General features: G+C 47.1%; 1 protein-coding gene across 3 annotated transcripts in view; it reads left to right on the top strand.

Moving 5' to 3' along the window:
• ece2a (endothelin converting enzyme 2a) overlaps window positions 1-22,651 on the top strand; it is a 390,038-nt gene that overhangs the window by 142,403 nt on the left and 224,984 nt on the right. For 2 of the 3 annotated variants that reach the window (XM_038816913.1, XM_038816915.1), the window contains exon 2: window positions 9,358-9,641. In XM_038816913.1, the coding sequence (XP_038672841.1) occupies window positions 9,358-9,641 (284 nt within the window). Of the gene's footprint in view, window positions 1-3,793; window positions 3,928-9,357; window positions 9,642-22,651 lie in introns of those variants that run through there. The other variant, XM_038816914.1, reaches the window with a different exon arrangement.

The raw sequence follows: 22,651 nt of genomic DNA on the forward strand, positions 1-22,651 counted from the left end.
ATTACAGCCTGACAGGTGGCCTCCATGGCTCTCAGGCAAATTCCCCATCCAAGTGTCCAATTTTCCCAAATAGTACTCAATTGATCTCTGTTGATCTCCATGTTCCTGGGCTAGAATTCCTGTCATGTATCCTTCTTTCTCATCGACAAACAAGATGAATGGGTTCCCGTTGTTTGGAATTCCTAGAGCTGGTACTGAGCACAAGGCCTGTTTCAGATTCACAAAGGCCTCTTGCTGTTCTGTTGCAAGGACGACCTCCTCTTTTAATTTTTGATTTCCCTCCAAAAGGTAATTCAATGGCTGTGCCAACTGTGTGTATGAATCAATCCAATTTCTGTTAAAGTTACACAAACCCAAAAAGGATCTCAGTTCTTGGACAGTGGTGGGCTCTTTGGCAACCTGAATTGCCGCTGGTCTACCTTGAGTAAGTTCTCTCTTCCCTTCAAAATCTTGTTGCCAACGTAGCCAACCTCATATTGGGCAATTTGAGCTTTGGCTGTGCTGACTTTATGTCCTTTCTGGCTGAGATGGTCCAGAAGAACACACAAGTCTCTCTCATGATCCTCTTGACTGGGAGGGTTATTTTGATAATCAGTGCATTGCCTCCTACACCACAGTTATTTTGTGATCCAAAGGAAACAATTTTGCATGTACAAGCGGAAGGCATGTTAACTCCACTCCTGTATTAAAAAGGCAGTCTATTTCTTTACCGCCCAACCTCAATGGCACATATCCATCCTTCCTGTTGTCAATCAAGGTGTGAAGAGAGGCAGGGACAGGGGCATTGCGAGTGGGCTTTCCTAGTTTTTTGTCAGCTCTATCAGTGCAGCTTGGTGCCGTGGTGACAATTTCCTGAATACGTCGACCATACCAGATTCCTCATCAGACCTGTATATGGACTCTCTGTGTGGTGACGATGGGTGGGGTGTGTAAGCTCTCTATGCGGCTCTCTGTGATACACCTCTCTGGGTGGTTCTCTGTAATACATTTCTTTGGGTGGTTCTCTGTGATACACTTCTCTGAATGGTGACAATGGGCGGGGCCTGGGCGGCACCCTGCACGGAGAGACTGAGCGGGGCCCGTAAGCCTCTCTATGCGGCTCTCCGTGCGTACAGTCATGTCCATGACGCCCCTGTGGTTTTGCCCGGCATGACCTGGCCCAGTGCCTGTCCTTTCCACAATTGTGGCATTTTCTCCAAGGTGGTTTCAACTCCCATGATGCATTTGAATTAGATAGGGCATTGGTTGTTGACTGAAATGGTAAATCTTTAGGCTTTAATCTTGTCTGGAGAGCACGAATCTTGGGCTGGGTTCTCCCTTTCTGAGGCTAAGTGCTGACACCATCGTGAAAACTGTGGACTTTTACGACGGCAAAAACGGCGCGACGGCTGATGAAAGTATTCAGCCGCTCTAAAGGGGCTAGCACGGGCGTCACGGGAAACGCCACATTTTTCACACGGAGTGGCAGCGGATTATTGCTGCACAGCTCCAGTCCCCCCACACGCACAGCTTCAGCCAACATGGCAGCGCGCGTTTCAGTGATGCTGAGCTGGAGACCCATCTGGACTCCATGGAGGAGAGGCGGTCCTCAGGTGCGCCATTCGCCGTGCCTGAGCGGAGGTGGCAGTCGCCATCAGGGAAGTCGTCCGGACTGGCATCCAGCGCAGAAAGAAACTGCACAACCTCCTCAGGGCGGCCAGGGTGAGTATGCAGCGCTTTGCCATTGGCACCAAACACCCTACACCCACATGTGATCCGGTACCCCCCACCACCCAGGAGTGCGAGAAGACTGGAAGGGGACCACCAGACCTGTGTCTCCTCACCATGCCCGAGCAGAAGATACTGGACGTGGTCGGCAGGCCTGAGGAGAGAGTGGTCAAGGCAGGCACGCGACAAAGTGAGACCCCCTGCCTGGTTGCAGATCCTCATAACACATATGTGCCCACCCACCAAAGCCCTCACCCCACCCCAACCCTCACCTCACCTCCGAACCCCCATAACCCCAGCTCCCCTCACCTCAACCTTCACCACCTCACACCTCATCATCCAGCAGTCTAACCATACATGGCGTCTTAAGTGTTGCAGGACCTGCCAGAGATGGGCAGGCCCATCCGGGGCCCTGCGCCTCCAGCCAGTGCCAGAGCCAGTAACCCCTGAATGGCAGAGCACCGATGGGAGAGCAGCTAGAACATCAGCCCTCTACCCAAGACTCAGAGACCTGGAGTTCGGGTCAAAGGAGGACATGGACTTTCCGTCACTACTGTCTCCAACACTCTCCAGCATTCCAGAGACTCTCACCTCGGTTGGGCACATTAGTGAAGAGGCTCCTGGGACACAATCTGGTCCGCACCATACAGTCGGACCAGTACAGCAGGTGGAGGTAGGAGCAGCCCAGGGGCCGGACGGTCGGAGGGCAGCCCGGCCCAGGAACCAGCTGCCGCCCAGCCGGGTCCCGGGCTCCTGGAACATCCAGTCCCGGCTACAGTGCGGGTGTAGTCAGAGACCCAGGGGCGACAGGACGGTTGACAGCCGGCTTCCAGCACGTGCAGGGGCAGGTGGAGGAATCCATCCACATGCAGGAGCAGTGGCTGGTGCCGGTCATGCATGCCACCCAGGCCGAACCCACATAGGTGGAGGCAATGGAGGTGACGGTGTCGGATATGGGTCAGAATGTGCAAGGCCTGGGGCATTCGGTGTAGGCGTAGTCCGAGGCCCAGGATAGGGCTGCCCTCTCACAGGCAACCATGTGCCAGATCCAGCTGGAGATTGCATCGGTGCTCCTCAGCGTGGTCCAGTCACAGCAGGCCATTGCTGAGAGTGTCGGCGGCAATGTGCAGGCCGGCGTGGCGCAGACACAGAGGGAGATGACCCAGTCGCAGAGGGACATGGTTCAGTCGCAGAGGGACGTGGCCCACTCACTGAGGGATGTGCCCCACACACTGAGGGACCTGGCCCAGTCCCAGAGGCAGGTGGCCAATGTGGGTGACCCTCAGGGTGGTGGCACATTCACAGAGTGATGTGGTGCAGTCCCAGACAGAGATGGTCCACTCCCTGTGCTCCATGGCCACAAACATTCAGACCCTTGTCGATACCAGAGAGGACTTCCAGGATTGGCAGCGCCAGGTGCCAGGGGGGCCTCAGGGGGTGGCTCCGCTCGCACCCTCGTCCCCTGGAGAGGCCGCGGGCCATCGGGTACCCGTGCTGGGGCCCGTGTCGGTGGCTCCCGCAGCAGAGATGCCGGAGCAGCGTTGCACCTTAAACTCTTCCCCCCCACTCCGGTCCCTGGTGGGCAGCGGGCAGAACAGCGTGGCAGCATGCCACCCGGGACGCCAGAGGGGCAGCCGGGCCCATCCAGGCCTGGCCCCCCAGGAAACGTGCACCAATGGAGACCCTAGTCGCAGGGCAGGAGTCACAGCAGTCTGCCTCCACTCCTGCTGTACTGTCTGGGGAACCACGTAGGCATAGTGTTTGGGCCCGTAAGGTCAGAAAGTTAGACACTAGTTGCCATGGGTGCAGGGTGCAGTTTAGTTATAGGGGCTAGGCCACAGGCTGTCTATATCTGTTCACAATAAACACATGTTCATACCGTTTAAACCTGCCTTCGTGCTCTGTCTGATGGGTGTGGGGCTGGGCAGTCAGTGCTGGCCAGTTGGTGGGGGGTAGGGGATGAGTGAGGCCCAGTGGGTGCCCCCCCCCCGCCCCTCCCCCCACCCCCTCCCCAATGACTCAACAGAGCCCTGTGATGGACTGTCCAGCTCGCATACAGGGATGACCCAGGTGGAAGGTGCTACTGTGGACATGAGTCAGACATTGTCTAACGATGTGGAGCACGGAGCTCCTCGCAGAGCATGTTGTCATCATCGTCCATCCCATGGACCACACCTGCTGTCACTGCCAACCCAGTGCCCCCAGCTCGTAGGACCGCAAGTATACATAACGGCGGGGGTGTGCATGCTGGTGGTGTGGGAGGTGAGGGTGTTCGGTGGTGTGGGAGGTGAGGGTGTTCGGTGGTGTGGGAGGTGAGGGTTGTGGAATGGTGGTGTCCCAGCCCCTGGCTAGCAACCCCTCCTCAACCCCCAGTCTGTGAAATTTGTCTCGATGAGGGCGTCCCGTGCGCGCTGACCCTGGCGATATCGTCTTGCAGCCTCCCGTGCCTGGCCAGGCCCCATGTCCCGCTCATTGTCCCCCTCCTCCTCCTCGTCTGATGAGGCCTGCCCTTCTTCCTCATCCTCCTCGAACACCGTACTGGATGGCCCTTCCAGAGTAGTCCAGACACCTGAAGCGCATCTTCAGGATCCCGAAGCAGCTCTCGACCTCACCCCTGGTCGCTGTATGGGCACCATTGTAGGTGGGTCTCCGCTTTGGTCTGTGGCCTACGTACAGGCATCAACGGGCGACCCCTGTCGCCCAGCAACAGCCCCACAGCCGGAGGGCGTGTCCCTCGAACATGTCGGGGATCACCGAGTGCGCCAAGATAAACGGGTCATGGACACTGCCCGGTTATCGGCTCAGGCGTGCATATTGCGCATCTGATGATCGCACACCACCTGAATGTTCATCGAATGGTACCCCTTCCTGTTTGTGAGCAGTGGCCTGTTATCCACAGGTACTGTACTTTCTGTCCAATCTCTGTACCAGTTTCAGTCATGCCAAATTGCTGTTCTATGCAATACTTGTCTGGAAGATTTCTTCTGCAGAAATATCTGGTGGGGCTCGGCTGACCCTAGAAGTTGTAGGCAGATCTTCGGCCGCCATTTCAACTCCGAAATTGTATTTTCTAACCCCTGGCCTCAAGTCGTAGACTATTCTCCAGCCGGCGGGATCACAATATATATATAGGGGTACGTGGGAGGTCATCTGACTCTAAATGGCTGCAGATGTGAGTGTCTCTGTTATAACCTGCCTAAATCCTATTGGCTGTAGACTATTGGTTATCCCATAAATCTTGGGGAGTATGAGTTTCCCCAATGAGGGGGGGACGGGGAAATCATTAGCAGTTGCACCTGTATAAATAGAGCTGGCCAGTGTGGTACCGGCTAGTGAAGGAAGCAGTGGTGAACTATTGCTGCTGTGTACATATTGTTGTAAATCAAATTACTTTCTGTTTGACTACAATCTCGTGCTGGAGTCTTTGTGGCCCTCACAAAAGCTGCTTCCCTCGGTTCTGCCGATCCACTGCCCGATGCCTCGATGTGGTGTTCGGTCTCTTCCTTCTAGAACTCTTGGCTGGCTCGCCAAATTGTGGGACTTTTATTTTAAATTGTAATAAGAATCGGTAGTCCGGTTGGAGGGAGGTGTCAAAAATACAACTTTATTACTCACTTGAATGCACTTGAATAAGAACAGAATAAAAACTTAGAAACAAAATATCAAACAACACATAAAATAGTCAAGCAGATGATAAAAAGCATAATGCACAAAAGGAAATCATTTGAACACAAACAAACAGATAGATGATTCAAGAACAAAGACCTCAACCACAAGGTCCTACTTTTAAGGGAATTCTTATCTCTGGTTTAACCCCTCATTTACTTTCATTGGCTTCTAATTCTCAGCTGAGACCTCCTGGTTTGTTCTTAGAGGATGATTTGTTAATCAAACATTGGACATTACTAAAGATTGAATGGTGCCTATCAAAACTAGCTTGGCGCCTGCGTGCGCAGTCTTAGGAGAATGAGTGGATATGTTTTCTCACATCTGCCATGTTACACAGCTTGGTGGAGACTTTGCTTGAACTGATTAGTTGATTAGACAAAGAAAAATACATTCTCAATGCTGAATACACTGGAATACAATGGTTAATTCATTATCTGAGACACTGACTGAGTTTCCACAGTCAAGACACTTTTAATATTTAGCACTCTTTAGCTATTTGCATTCAACTAACCCTCATGTGAATAAAACTATGAATAAAACTAGACTCTATCAGATGTCGAGGATAACATTTTTGATTATATTTTTGAAGGGTTAGAGTCTGATGATAATATGGAACAGCATTGTGCTGAGGATATTTAATTGTGATGGAAAGCTCAATTTTGGGATGGGTGGAATCAAGATGTCAGCACTTGGATATTAGCTTGGTGAAGGCTTTAGAGAAATTGAAGCAGCAACAGTGTCTTCATAGGTTGTGTCACAGATTTTGGGGAGATTGGTGCTATTGGAGCAAGGGTGGGATCTGGGACAGGAGGCTTAAGAGAAGAGGTCTGAAAAATCAGTGGGCCCCTTTCCTTTGATGTTGGAGGGAAGAATGGGTGAAGCAGAAGAAGGAGGAGGTTTGAGTTTGTCATTCCCTTCAGGTTAACCGTGGAGTAGTAGAAGGATTGGTCAAGTAGGGGGAGGTGTAATGACTGCTTCTGATAATCTTACCAAATTTTGTGGTCAGTGATTAAGCCATTATTAAATCATGTGCAGTCAAACTTGCAGCATTCATATTGGAAGGTACAAATCTGGAATTGTGCCAAGAACAATAATAATAATTTTCTTAGTGTCACAATTTAGGCTTACATTAACACTGCAATGAAGTTACTGTGGAAATCCCCTAGTGCCGCACTCCAGCACCTCTTCGGGTACACTGAAGGAGAATTCAGAATGTCCAGTTCACCTAACAAGCAAGTCTTTCGGGACTTGTGGGAGGTAACCAGAACACCCGGAGGAAACCCACACAGATATGGGGAGAACGTGCAGACTCCACACAGACAGTGAGCCAAGCCGAGAATCGAACCCGGGTCCCTGGTGCTGTGAAGCAACAGTGCTAAGAGGGCAGAGTAAACTAAAGATCTATGATAACACCTAGGCAGGAAACTTACAACAGCGAAACGCAAATCCGAATGGAAAGCATGTTGCTTACACTGTTTAGCATGCATGTAGTTCTAGCTTGTAGAATCTGCAGGTTATCATCTAATTTTTAGGAATGCCTGGTATTCCTTCTGGCATGCTCTCCTTCACAGCTCATTGAACCAGGGTTGGTCCCCTGGTTTGATTGTAATGATAGTGTGAAGGATATGCTGGAACATGAGGTGACAGATTGCGGTTAAGTGCAGTTCCGAACAGTCCCCGAACAGGCGCTGGAATGTGGCGACTAGGGGCTTTTCACAGTAACTTCATTGAAGCCTACTTGTGACAATAAGCGATTTTCATTTCATTTTCATTTTCTGCTGCTGTTGATGGCCCAAGACTTTCATGGATGCCTACCTTTGAGTTGCCTTTTGTGTACTGAAGCTGCATCATTCAGCACAACGATAGTGTCAGAGAACATAATGGTGGGTGTCGTCAGTGTGCAGGCAAGACTTAGTCTCCACAATGATTTTGCGGTGGTCATTCCTACCAGTACAGTCACAGACCCCCCCCCCCCCCCCCCCCCCCCCCCACCCAGAATGCACTGTGTCTCGCTGCTCTCAGCACTTCTTCCAAGTGGTGTTCGAAATGGAAGGGCACTGATTCATTAGCTGAGGGGGACTGTAATAGTAATCAGCTGAAGATTTCCTTGCCCAGTAACATTACCACTTTGTTCCTATTCATATGAATTGTAAGGAAATGTAAAGTACCTTAAAGAAAAGCTAGATATAGGAAACAGAAATAGGAGTAGACCATTTATCCCTTCGAGTCTGTCCTGCCACTCAATGAGATAGTGGCTGAACTGTGACTGATCAATGAAAAGGTTGGTTATCAAACCTGCTAAAAGGAGTCATTTCTTTCAAAGACAAACATGCTGTGATTTGTTGTGATATGTGTCTGATTGACAGCTTTTTGCATTGAGCAGAAAATTATTTAAATGACATTGGTTCCTCTTGCCGTTTTGGAAGAATTTAACTTGCTGCCCTTTTCAAAGCAGCAAGTGTATCTTAGACTTTTGAAAAGGAGGCTATCCGTCACCTTTGAAGTATATTTGGCTGAAACTCCTGAAGATTGCTAAGTAACCAGATTTTTTGGAGTTGTTGAGCAACGAAGAGAATAATTATCCATAAAACTTAATTAAAATTTAGCATGACTTAGGAGTTGTGAATTATTCATTATTTTCCATTACAAGATGAGTCAGCTCAGCTTTTATGTGGTGAATTTATGTGGTGGTTCAAGCCTCGAACAAGGTCTAAAGTAGGGTTACTTTGAAGAGATGGTGGAACCCAAAGAGATACATGATAAAATCGTAGATCATAGATGCACGCTCTCCCCGTGTCTGCGTGGTTTCCTCCGGGTGCTGCGGTTTCCTCCCACAGTCAAAACATGTGCAGGTTAGATGGATTGGCCATGCCAATAAATTGGCAATAAATTGGCCATAGTGTCCAAAAAGGTTAGGTGGAGTTACTGGGTTATGGGGATAGGGTGGAGGTGTGGACTTCAGTGGGGTGCTCTTTCCAAGGACCAGTGCAGACTCGATGGGCTAAATGGCCTCCTTTTGCACTGTAACTTATATGATTCTATGCTCATCATAGAATCTACAGTGCAGAAGGAGGCCACCTGGCCCATCGAGGTTGGCACTAGCCCCCAGAAAGAGCACCGCACTCAAGCCCATGCCTGCACCTCATCCCTGCAACCCCACCCAACCTTTCGGTCACTAAGGGGAAATTTAGCATGGCTAATCCACCTGATCTGCACATCTTTAGACTGTGGGAGGAAATCAGAGCTGCTGGATGAAACCTGCGCAGATAGGGGGAGAAAGTGCAAAGTCTACACAGACAGTCACCCGAGACCGGAATTGATGGTGTCATTAAAGCTGAACTCAACTGTGCAAGTTGCTGAATTTATAAGCTCAAGGAATACTCATTTACATAATGGTGGCAGGTCTAGACTGCCATGATGTAACAGCAGTGCAATTATCAATTACTTTTTTTCTTTCTTAAGTGGAACCATGGTGAATAGGTTAGCAATGTCAGATAACAGAAAATATCCAAACCTGTGACCTCCAACATCTGGAAGGACAAGGGCAGCAGATGCATGGGAACACCAAGAGAGTGCAAGTTTTCTTTCGAGTCATACAACATTCTGACTTGTAAATCTATTGCCGTCTTTTCCCTCTTGCTGGTCAAAGATTCTGATGTCTCCTTCCTAACAGCATTGTGGTTATACCTACACCACATGGACAACGCAGGTGCTAGAAAGCAGCTCACCAACACTTTCTTGAGGACAATTAGGAATAGGCAACAAGTGTTGGCCATACTTGCAATGATCACAGCCCATGAACGAATAAAAAAAATTAAAGCAGATAGGACAAAATTTTAAAATAATTCCACTGTGTAATATATAGACTCTACACACATAGATTATTATGCTTTCTGTTTTAATTCCATATATATTCAGAACTGACAGTTGACATAACCTCAATAAATATCCTAAAAGTACTTCTTTCTCTCTTGTTTCTAGGATGTGGAAATAGCTCAATGAGCTATGATATGTTTATGAGCGGTTACAGATCAATCACAAACATTGATTTCTCAGCAATCTGCATTGAAAAAATGGCTTCCAAATATGCTTCCTGCCCAGGAATGGAGTGGAAGGTTATGGATGCCAAGGCACTTGAGTTTCAAAGTGAAAGTTTTGACGTTGTACTGGAGAAAGGTACACTTGATGCAATGATGGTGGATGAAACAGACCCTTGGAATGTATCACAGGAAACCAAAGAAATTATAGATCAAATTTTGAAGGAGGTAAGAATAAAGATATTGAAAAGATCACATCAAATGTTGAGTTCTCCTCAAATGGTAGTTGAACATTTTCATCTTTCCTTGGGAGCCTGTTCCTATGGAACAGGTAGAATTTCTCATTTTTTGTATGAATATGAAGATTTGTTTTTGTTATAGCTCAAATATGGTTGAATAAGTATCATATAATTCTAATTTAATAAAACAAACTGGAGTTGCAGGTTTATTTTAGTCATGACAATATCTTGTGGTAGAATTTCCACAGCTGTTCTCCTGGTGGAAGATTGGCATAAAGCCCTTTCATGCCTTTTCGCTAAGCTTTTCACTGGTCCTCTTCCAATGTTACTGCAGAAGATCTTGCAAAGAGTTCCTGGAATTCTATATCATTGTGCTTAAGATGGGGGTATTTTTGAACATCTGTAGCCACTGTAGCCACCTAAAATGGACACTGAACCAAACAAAATGGAGAATCGCTAAGACTGTAGGGAAAAACAGTTTAGCCAAGGCAAACAGCCTGCAAACACTCATTAGCATTTTGCAAGCAGCAAAACCAGTTTCTGGCCAGGTGGAAGATCTCCAACCAAAGGTGATAATGGCAGAACGTTCTACATACTAATGAGGCAGTCCAGATCTAGGCACACACAATGGCAACATTTGGGTTTGAATAAGATACTTTAAGTGGATGTCCAGACAGAGCGGCACCAGAAGTATCCACTATAGAAACCGCCCCCACCATCGAGAAAGCCCCTCACATTGGAGGAATTCAAAAGATATCGATTGGAAGCGATCCAATCGATACCTAAAGGTAAAGCCCGCCCAGGAAGAGGGAAGGACATTGGGGACCCCTATAAATATAGACCCCCACACATGGTCCTGTCTGTTGTTTTGTGCTCCAGCTTTGACCAAGACCTCCAACTCGTATCCTGACTCCAGCCGTTGAGCACCAGCCGCCGAACCGTAAGTGCCAATACGACGCTCGCTACGCGAACCAAGCCCGCTAGACCCCCAGTGACCAGCACGCTTTCTGAAGGTTGCAGCCCAAGACCGGGACGAAGGCCTCGCTCCCTGACCTTGCCTGTTCCTGTGTAGTTAAGTATTCTGTTTGCTTAGTTTAGTCATAGCTTAGTCCCTTAGTGTGTGCATGCGTATTTATTATAATTGTATAATAAATATTGATCGTTTGGAACTTAGTAATCGGTGTATCGTTTTATTACTTTGAACTTGACCTTGAGATATATGTGAGTTGTCTATATGGCAACTGGCGACTCCTGAGCTGAAAATACATAGACAGAGCCTAGTGGTGTTAAGCACACGGCCTTTAACACAGGCAAGTTAATACACCCCAATAAACGCGTTTTACGCCCATAGCAAAACGTGCAACATTTAGTGGCGACATCCTGACGGGACACGGTTACAAGTGGTACCCCCACTCCGTTGAGGACCCTTAAATTTGAATTGGAAATCTGGTAAAGAAAACGGAAAGAAATCACAAATATTCAAGGTGTTCAAAGCAATAAGCGTAATTCGGAAGTGTGTTTTGTGCATGCGTACTAACAGGGTTGTAAGGAAAACCTGAAAGCATTTTTGTTGCGACAAACTTTCGGTAGTTTTGTGAACGGAACATAGCGTAAGCCTTACCCGTTTCGTGAGACATAACCTCAACACCCCCTGTTCCTAAATTTAAAAGTGAGTCAGAGAAAAATGGCCATGCAGGCAATGGAACGCCTCATGAACCCAGAACGGTTTGTGGTCGCAGCGACCAGCAGCAGTAGCAGGGTAGGTCAGTGTCCCATGTGGGAGCTGGAACTCCGCAAATATCTGCAAGGAAAGGGATGGCCCCTTTGGAAAGAGTTTTGTTTGAATGAGGAGACAGGTCCCGGAAGTATAGGACATACTTGGTGGGAGAACCTCTCTCAAATTCACAAGAAAAACATGAGTAAAGCACGTAAGCCGATGGCGATTGTGTCCTGTTTGGCACAATTGCGAGGCACAGAGGAGGTCGTTCAGACGCTCCGGGCAGAATTAGAGGAAAGGAATAGAATGAGTAAAGTGGATGTCAGGGACATCGAGAAGGAAAACATGGAACTTAGAGGGAAGTTGGCAGAGAAAGGTAGAGAGGTGGATGATGCCAAGAGGGCACATCAGTCTTGTCTAGCCCATCTCAGCAGTTCCCAGACCCAGTACGAAAAGGCCTATCAGGACGTGCAACGTGCCGTCCTGATAAGAGAAGAATCTGAGAAGCAGGTAGAGGCTTTGCAGAGGCAATGCTCTGACCTTAAAGCAGCTTTGAGAGCACTCCATGCTGCAACCACAGAGCAAAGGCAAAGTACTGTGGATCACGCGAAATGCAGGAAGCAGATTGCAGAGCTGCAATCGCTGCTTTCGGTGCAAAATGGGTTTCAAAGCACCTTTGGAACCCAGTTAGATGAGGAGAATGCCCCAGACTGGAAAGAGTTAAGTGAGACAGCGCAGCGTTATGTTCAGGGAACATGTGCGCCAGCAGCGCAGCAGAAAAGGCAAGCACCCCAACCCCCTACAGATCAGCTCCTTACCATTCCAATGAATCCAGTCACCACCCAGAGAAAAGCGACCACAGAAGGCGCACCCGATATAACTTACACCACCCCCTTAACTGTAACCCAACTAAGGGACGCGTGTGAGAAGATCACTCCGTTTCTCCCCACCGCAGACCCCCACCAGTTTTTCGCAAAGGTAAAGCAACAGGCTACCATGTACGGCCTGGACGAGAGAGAGCAGGTCAAACTCACAGTTCTGAGTTTGGACCAATCGGTTGTAGCAGCCCTCCCCAACCCACAGAACGTTGGCGGAGGCACCCTAGAGGAAATGCACACCTCCATTTTAGATGCCATAGGGTATAAGCGAGGTGACCCCGTAGAAGGACTTAATAAGTGCCGGCAGAAGAAATCCGAGCACCCCACAGCATTCGCCGGAAGGCTGTGGATCCATTTTAATGCAGTATTTGGCGATTTAAATAGAGCCCATTTGAACCGTGAAAACATGGTTAAATGGACGCGCACCATAATTTCACATGCAACAGAAGCAGGACAGAGCGCTTGCAACAGCTATGACCCCTCAGAGGAAGCCCATAATGAGAAGTGGGTCCTGAAAAGATTGTCCCGCGCTTGGGAGCAATCAGTTCAGGGCAAGAGTAGAGTGAAATTCCCAGAAGAAGCTCAGGCTGCAGCAGACATACAGGCAGGGAGAGAGCACCAAAAACCCGCATGGGTGAATGAGGGAAAGAGCAGCCCTCCACAGAAGTCGCAGGAATGCTACAACTGTGGACAGTTAGGGCATTGGGCAAAAGAATGTAATGGACCCCAGAGATCACAGAGAGGCCAGCAGACAGGCACTCTGAACCGCAATAAAACAAAACCGATCCATAGTATAGGGATCCAGTCAGGACAGACCAATGTGGACGGAACGGACTGACGGTGTTCGGGCTCCCCCACTTGGGTCTGTGACACACTATGGGATCCATCAGGAAGACCGGTAGTCACGGCAAAGTTAAGAGGGAAGCCCATAGAGTTACTTTGGGACACAGGAGGCTCCCGCACCACAATTAACTCCACCACCACGGCACACACAGACACGTGGCCGACCACCTCCACCATCACACTTAGCGGGTTCACCGGACACTCGCAGCAGGGACACATTACAGCACCCGTAGCAATCCAGCTAGGGAACATTTCCACCAAACACCCCGTTGTTCTAGTAAATCTTCCCCGGACAGCAGAACACATCCTAGGGATAGATTTTATGAATGCCCATAGCCTGTCGTTCGACCCAGTGAACCAATGTGTCTGGCGAATGGCAAGATCGGACAGAGCACCCGCTACTCTCACAGTAGGAGAGTACGCTAACAGGATTAGTACAGTAGGAGAATACTCATTTGACCCGACTACACTAAACACGGACAGACAAGTTAAGGCAGTACTGAATAAACACAGGACAGCATTTGCCAGTCACCGGCATGACTGTGGCAGAATGGCTGGACAAATTCACGTTACCGGACCTGACCCCAGACCACAAAAACAATATAGATTTACCCTAGAAGCAGAGGTAGAAATAGAGAAAGTGATAGGTAGCTTATTGGAGCAAGGTGTGCTTCGACCAGTAGCCTCGACCAATAATGCTCCTATTTGGCCAGTGAGAAAGCCCGATGGATCATGGCGTCTGACCATTGATTATCGGGAACTCAATAAATTAACCCCAGCAGTAGCCCCCACGGTAGCAACAAGTCCCGAGACCATGCTCAAACAGGGACTCAACTCCAAGTTTTTCACGGTTTTGGACATTAGCAATGGCTTCTGGTCAATCCCATTGGCAAAGGCGTGCCAGTACAAATTTGCCTTCACTTTTAAAGCTCAACAGTATACGTGGACATGCCTTCCACAAGGATTCCACAATTCCCCCTCCATTTTCCACCGACAGATGGCGAATGGCTTAGAAAAATTTTCCCGCCCCGAATGTCTGGTACAGTATGTAGACGACCTACTACTGCAGACAGACACAAAGGCAGAGCACATTGCGCTTCTGGCCGAACTCCTGGAACTTTTAACCGAGATTGGATGTAAAGTTAACCCAAGAAAGGCCCAGATTTTGGAAAGTAAAGTGATGTATTTGGGAACAGTCATCACACACGGCAAACGCGAGATCGAATTCAAAAGAATTGATTCGATTGTCAAATTGCCCCTTCCCCAGAATGTTTCAGCCCTCCGGTCGTTTTTAGGACTGGTTGGTTATTGTCGGAACCACATCGACGGATTCGCGACAAAAGCCGCCCCACTCTCAGACCTCCTTAAGAAAGGAGCCCCCTGGGAATGGCTTCCACAGCATACAGAGGCTGTGGAAGAGTTAAAGAAAGCCCTTAGCGCAGCACCCGCGCTACAAGTCCCAGACCAACTTTCCCCCTATGCAATAGAGGTAGCAAGCACAGATCTGACCCTCTCGGCCGTGTTACTTCAGGAACGGCACGAGCAGCTAAGACCAGTGGCTTATGCCTCCCGACTCTTAGACCCAGTTGAACAAGGATTTTCAGCCTGCGAGAGGCACCTCCTTGCTGTCTTCTGGGCAGTGCAATATTTTTCGTACATCACCGGACTCAACCCCACCACCATTTTGACCGAGCACACCCCCACACAGTTACTCCTAGACGGTCGACTGAAGGACGGTTCAGTTAGCCAGATTAGGGCAGCTAGGTGGACACTACTTTTACAAGGACGGGACATTACAGTAAAACGGACCCGCACACACACATTTTTAGCCGACAACCTCCAATACCCAGGACAGCCCCATGAATGTGAAATTGTAGCCCCCTTACATAACACAGGACCCTTTATAGAAGTGGAAGAGGAGAGCCTCCCGTTCCTGCCCCTCAACCGTCTATGGAGTTCAACCTCCTATCTTCGGGTTTCATCAATCCCCTTTGCCCCATGATGAATAAAGCACTGTGTAATGAATTTTTAAAAAATGTACCCATGTATTATATTGTCCTGAACTCGACTGCCGAGTCAGGAAATGTTATGTGATGTGGTATGAATGGATGAGGTTTAGTCTGTAAGGAAATGTTTAAGTTAAGTTAAGGATAATTGTGATAGGTAGAGGTTCCCGTTTGTGGTAATGCATGTCCCCTTTGACATAGCGCCAAGTAGAGATGTCAGTTAAAAAAATTTTCTTCCCATAGTTTAAGGACAGAGTAGACGCTCAGGAGCTTGCCGAGGTCAGGGAACACAAAGAAGGCAACCCAGATGCACTCAAGGCAACGTACATAGGTGATCCTTCACAATATTTTGATTATGAGGATCACAAGGAGGGAATGTAGCCACTGTAGCCACCTAAAATGGACACTGAACCAAACAAAATGGAGAATCGCTAAGACTGTAGGGAAAAACAGTTTAGCCAAGGCAAACAGCCTGCAAACACTCATTAGCATTTTGCAAGCAGCAAAACCAGTTTCTGGCCAGGTGGAAGATCTCCAACCAAAGGTGATAATGGCAGAACGTTCTACATACTAATGAGGCAGTCCAGATCTAGGCACACACAATGGCAACATTTGGGTTTGAATAAGATACTTTAAGTGGATGTCCAGACAGAGCGGCACCAGAAGTATCCACTATAGAAACCGCCCCCACCATCGAGAAAGCCCCTCACATTGGAGGAATTCAAAAGATATCGATTGGAAGCGATCCAATCGATACCTAAAGGTAAAGCCTGCCCAGGAAGAGGGAAGGACATTGGGGACCCCTATAAATATAGACCCCCACACATGGTCCTGTCTGTTGTTTTGTGCTCCAGCTTTGACCAAGACCTCCAACTCGTATCCTGACTCCAGCCGTTGAGCACCAGCCGCCGAACCGTAAGTGCCAATACGACGCTCGCTACGCGAACCAAGCCCGCTAGACCCCCAGTGACCAGCACGCTTTCTGAAGGTTGCAGCCCAAGACCGGGACGAAGGCATCGCTCCCTGACCTTGCCTGTTCCTGTGTAGTTAAGTATTCTGTTTGCTTAGTTTAGTCATAGCTTAGTCCCTTAGTGTGTGCATGCGTATTTATTATAATTGTATAATAAATATTGATCGTTTGGAACTTAGTAATCGGTGTATCGTTTTATTACTTTGAACTTGACCTTGAGATATATGTGAGTTGTCTATATGGCAACTGGCGACTCCTGAGCTGAAAATACATAGACAGAGCCTAGTGGTGTTAAGCACACGGCCTTTAACACAGGCAAGTTAATACACCCCAATAAACGCGTTTTACGCCCATAGCAAAACATGCAACACATCCTCAGTGCCATATTTTTTGCCTGTTGTCATTTATAATCTGAAGTCTTGTAGACACACATGCCACGATGATGATATTAGGAAATGGAACTGAATTTCCATGGTATTTCTCCAATTTTCAGAGAATGTGAAACACAAGTACTGCTTATATTTAATGTTGATAGTACGTTTTTAAAAAGTATTATGTAAGCATAGGATTTGTGTTTAGGTTCCGATTCAAGATAAATTCCATATGTTTGGCCTACTATATTGCTGCCTAATTCTTGTGTCAAATCCATCCTGAACTCGGGAATCTATTTATTGGCCAGTCCCACGGATGCAGATGGGCGACTGATGCTCCTGGCACGTGGTGCATTGTTGGGCAAGTCCTTCGATCGCACCATTCATGCCTGGCTACCATGTAAAGCTTCTGGCCAGCATCTTCATTTCTGACACTCCTGGGTGTCCGTTGTGTAGGTCCTGGAGGATTCTCATCTGCCCTGGCTTGGGAGCATAATGCGAGTTGCCCACAGATGGATGCTGTCTTCCATGCTAAGTTCCTGCATCTTGGCTTCAAAGGCCCGTAGTTCTTCGGGCAGCTTCCCTTGCTGGCCCTCGTGTCAGACGATGTGGTGTACTTTCGCCATTACTGAGTCCTTTTGCGTCCAGTCACGTATCTGGACAGTGGTCACTGGCAATATGTCCATATGTCAGTATCAAAACGACTTTGTCAGCCCTCGGTGGGATGGGGGCCATGTCAGCAATGTATCAATAAAGGGGAAGTTAAAATCACCCACCACAACAACCCAGTTGCTTTTACACCTTTCCAAAATTTGCCTACATATCTACCCTCTATCTCCCGCTGGCTGTTGGGAGGCATGTAGTAATCGCCCAACATTGTGACTGCATCCTTCTTATTCCTGAGCTCTACCCATATTGCCTCGCTGCATGAGCCCTCTGAGGATTCCTCCTGCAGTGCAGCCGTGATATTCTCCTTAATCAGTAGTGCAACTCCTCCACATGGCTAAACTCTCCCACCTGAAACATTTAAATCCTGGAATGTTTAGCTGCCAATCCTGTCCCTCCCTCAACCAAGTCTCTGTAATGGCAACAACATCATAGTTCCAAGTACTAATCCAGCCTCTACATTCATCTGCCTTACCTGTTATACTTCTTGCATTGAAACAAATGCACTTCAGACCACCAGTTCTGCCGTATTCAGGAATCCCTCCCTGCATGCACTTCCTCTGAGTCTTACTGGTCCTATTCTCTAATTCCTCCTCAGTTATTTCACCTTCTGACCTATTGCTCTGGTCCCCCCCCCCCCTCCCCGGCCACACTAGTTTAAACCCTCCTGTATGACACTAGCAAACCTCGCGGCCAGGACATACTGTGCAACCAAGGCTTCTGAACCCACTCTATTCAATTTTCAGGACCATCCATGAAAACATCTCACACATTGGAATGCTCTTCAGAGTCAGGGTCAAATGAGGGAAACAAAGTCTGCCAAAGAGTGTCTTCTGAATCAGTTGGTTTAAAAGGTTTAACTCGAAGGCACCCAGAGCTTGAATGTGTCAATTGTAGAAATCCCTGGAGTTCTGGTTCTGAATTTGACTGCAATTTATTTCATGATCTTTTGTGGGATTCACCTTCGTCTTGTTCTACTGGTGTAAACAAAGTTGAAAATTTAAAATCCCTAAGCTAGAAATGTAAAATAGATTCTAATCAAAGATGATTTACAGTACATATTCTTCAAGAGTAGCCTGATTGGAAACGATTTGATGACTATGCAAAATTTAAGCACGGATGAACCTGTTCTTAGAAAGCTGTGGTTTTGATTGTGTTGAAACCACAAGAATATTATCTGTAAATTAGGCCTGGTTAATATATGTGACCAGAAAGAATTCAACTCTGTTTTAACTCATGGGGAGTGTTAGCCACACTATTCATGCCCTCAAGATATAATATTTTTAATGTCGCATCTGCTAAAATAGGGGACTGTATAGACCAAATTATCTTGTTTTTTCATTCTACTTTATTTTCTTGTTACAAGGTTCACTGATTGTAGGTAGCTGGAAACTGAAGTTTCCCACCTCTGGTTGTAGGATTCATTGGTTTCAAACTGCTTTAGTTGCCAGGTCCGTTATTAAAGAGCCTTAGGTCTGTTATTAAAACGTATTCTTTTTTAAATATTCAATTTAACCCATTGCCTTTGACTCCTGAAACTGTAAAGCTTGTTCTTTATTGATGAATAATATTAAGATTTTTTTTTAAAGAAAAGTATCACTCAAAGCTTACTGGGTGAATTCAGCACCCACTCTCTACTTAGTCATAGAATTTAAAATGGCTACAGCACAGAAAGACGCAATTTGGTCCATTGCGCCTGAGCCGGCTCTCCTGAAACAGCAGTATACCTACTCTCAATCTCCCACCATTTCCCCATAACTCTGCATGTTTCTCCCTTTTGGTGCTTAGTCGATTTCCTTTGAAAGTCACAGTTGAATTTGTCGGCATCACCTTTTTCCAAACCGTAACTTATTGCTGAGTAAAAAGACTTTGCTCATGATGCCTTTGGTTCATTTGCAGAACACCTTAAATCTGTGTTCTCTCGTTCATGACGCTCCCACCAGGGGAGCATTTATCTACTCTGTCCAAGCCTCTCATAATTGTAAACACCTCTATTAAATCTCTCTCAACCATCTCTTCTCTAAAGAGAGAAATCATAGTTTCTCCAACCTCTCTATGCAGCTGAAGTTCTGTGCCCAAGAGTTTTTCTATCTTTTCTGCACCCTCTCACATCCTTCCTAAAATTGTCCGTTGAAGACAAACGAATATTTTAGAAAGCTTCAATATAATTTCCTTGCTTTTGGAATCAATGCAAATAGTCTCACGCCTAGGGTTGGGTGGGCCTTGTTATCCACTTTCTCAACTTGACCTGTGATCTTCAACAATTTTTCCACATTGACGCCGACCCTCTCCCCCAGGTCTTTGTTCCTTTCTCCCTTTAGAATTGTACCCTTTAGTTTGTATTGGCTTTCCTTATTCTTCCTGCCAAAACGAATCACTTTGCTCTTAGAATCATAGAATCATATTTCTCTGTATTAAGTTTCATCTGACATATGTCCGCCCATTCCACCAGCCTATCTATGTCCTTTTGAAGTTTATCCACCTCATCCTTCTTAATTTTGTGTAATCTGCTAATTTTGAAATTTTACTCTGTACACCCAAGCCCAAATCAATGGTCCAGAGTTTTGGTCCCGGAAACACAGAGTTGGGTGATATCCTGACTTGGAGAATGTGACCTTTCAAAATTGCCTCCTGCAGGTGGGGTTTTTGGTTGTTTGTTTGTGGGGGGTGGCTGGATAGCTGAAGCAGGAGATGAGGCAAGCTACCCTGGAGCAAATCCAGAGGCTGCCAGGTGTGGAGGCAGGTGTGTTTACATAAATAAAATAAAATAATAAAGCAAAGAAATTCCTCCAGATCTCACCCCTCACAACTCAAACACTTCTTATACCCAATCCATACCATGACTCCCCCCATCCACCACCCCTTGGCTCTCACACTCCTATGCTCTGCTACCCAACCCCATTACCCTTATGCCAACTTTCCCCCCTCCCCCCACCAGCCTTTGACCTTTGCTCCTCCCCATGGCAATTCACTTTGTACCTTGGACAGTTCTTTGACACTCATTTGATAACTTTGACAGATGCAGGTTTGACACTTCCTTGATAGCTTTGAGAATTTGACAGCCGGACAGCTTTTAACATTTTCTTAACAGCTGGACAGTTTCTGAACAGCTGGACATTTCCTGGACATCTGGCCACCTCTTTTACAGTTTGACAGTTCCAATGCATCATTGTGTTTGCTTTTAATAATCCCAAAGGTGTCCTGAACCTTAACCAAAAGGGTACTGTATCTCTCCAAAGTGGTGCCCTAGATATCCATAAGAATCAACCCAGTTCAAATCTATTACCTGTTCTAATCTGCACAGTCCGGATTAAACACACTTGTTCTTCCACAATCCCACTTCAATGGAGGCAGCTGGTGATTTAAATGGCTAGCTGTCTCTGAGAATTGCACATGCACAAACTCTGGCTTGACTCTAGTTCCCTGTGAAGATGGGAAATGATGGGTTCAGGAGCTGGTTTAGAAATTTCAGCCATTTCTGGGATTTGCATCACAATGGAGAGACTCTTCATTAAGGTGAAAATCCAGGCCAGTATGTGTCAGTAAAAGCAATCATTCCAGTACCATTTCTTGGGTAAACCTCTGTTTCCTGTTACTCAGCCAACTTTGCATCTATGCTGCCACTGTTCCTTTTATTCCATGCATTTGAATTTTGCTGGCAGGCCTCTTACTTTAGCAAACGTCTTTTGGAAGTTCAAATACACCACATTAACTACATTACCTTCATCAACCCTCCCTGTTTCCTCATCAAAAAGCTCAGTTCAAGGGCTGGATTCTCAGATTTTGAGACTAAGTGTTGACGTTGTGAAAACTGGTCTTTTACGCCAGGAAAACTAGCTGCCGAAACGGCCCCCAGAACTTCCAGGTCAGAGGCCACGCATGCGCACAGCGGCGGCCTGTAGCGGCTGCGCCGTTCTCCATGGTGGACTCAGCCCGTGGACCTGGACCACCAAAGTACTGCCACGCATCGGCCGCTCAGACGCCCCGGACTGCCCGCCCACATTGCCCCCAGCCCCAAATGAAACCACCCCTGCCCACCAATCGGTCCTCCCCCGACTGTGACGGCCCCGGACTGAGTCTGCAGCCGCCACACAAGGATCCCAGATGGTGTGAGCATACATCAGCCACGCTGTCGGGAATTCAGCCGGTCGGCAACGGAGCATCGCAGGGCGGGCATCAGGCAATGGCCTGAGGCGGTGGATACTCGGCGGGGCATACTACATGAGTACGCCTATTTTCGGGGGTGGGGAATTGAAAAACCGGCACCGCTCCCTATTTGGCGCCAAAATAGATTCTCTGCCCCGTTGCCAAACACAATTTTGGCGTCGGGGTGCTGAGAATCCAGTCCAAGATATTTGAACATGATCCAAACTGACTTTTCTTAATTAATTAATACTTGTGCAAATGACTTTATTTTTGCCCCAGATGATCATTTCTCACCATCAAAGTTAAACAGGCTACTGCTCTATAGTCATGTGGTCAGGAAGGTTCATATTTGATCCAGAGTCTATTCATTGATTTCAGCTGTGAACAGTGATAAGCTGCTATAATTGGACCGTGCACTCCTGCGCTAAAAAAAATAAATAATCAGGCAGAGTTTCACTCCTGATTATCATCCATAAACGCTGCTGGAAAATCGACTTATTGTGAAGACATAATCAAAATGAGATGCCATCATTATCCGTATCTTAATGTTCTTTTCTCCCTTGAATGTTAGAAGGATTTTGCAGGCTGATTAGCAGCTTGATTTGAGCCACATTAATGCTCCTTTCATGACCAACAAGTTCTGGAGTAGGACTCGATCCTGGGGCCTTCCAGGTGAGAATCAAGAACTATACCAACTGAGCCACTCGGTTTCACTGAGATGTGGTGTCTTGCGTGATCCAATAGCTTGGCACTACTCACTGTCCAGGCTTGCATATCAAAAATGATCCCTCGGCTGAAGTACCAAAATGTAATAGCTAAGCAACAATAAACATCTTCAGAAGAGAGGAGAAAAACATTTGATCATAAAAAAATGTTCCGTCCCTGCATCTCACTTAGAATGCTTTCATGCTGTAACAGCATGTCGACTGAAAAATTCTTCAATTTGTAGAACTGTCATGCCTCACCTTAATGAGCCCAGTCATATAGGAAGGCAAAGCTTTAGTGTTTAAGAATGGATCTGTAATTGTTTTTTTCCTGTCTTGTTTTATCAGCGTGAATGCGTTCTGTCAAATCATTTTGATTGTCATGTGGCTTGATGCGTTGATTCTCGGTTCTCATCCAAGCTAAGTCTCACTCCCTTTATATTCTGAATAATATCAGACAATCTCAAACAGTATCTGTCAGGGTCTCCCAGTGGCACTCACAGATAAAAGCATCTACACAACGTACTTTAAGGGATGATGTCAGCAAGCCCCTGCAGGGAGTGAGCATTTCATCTGCTATTCGCTTTGTTGGGGATGTGATAATTAGGCAGCATGTTATCTGTCAGCATAGACACATTAATATTCTGTGCACATCCCTACTCTCTGCATGAGATTTCACCTCAAGAATCCCATTTATT

The sequence above is a fragment of the Scyliorhinus canicula genome, chromosome 13 (assembly GCF_902713615.1).
Source record: "Scyliorhinus canicula chromosome 13, sScyCan1.1, whole genome shotgun sequence".
NCBI classification, from domain to species: domain Eukaryota; kingdom Metazoa; phylum Chordata; class Chondrichthyes; order Carcharhiniformes; family Scyliorhinidae; genus Scyliorhinus; species Scyliorhinus canicula.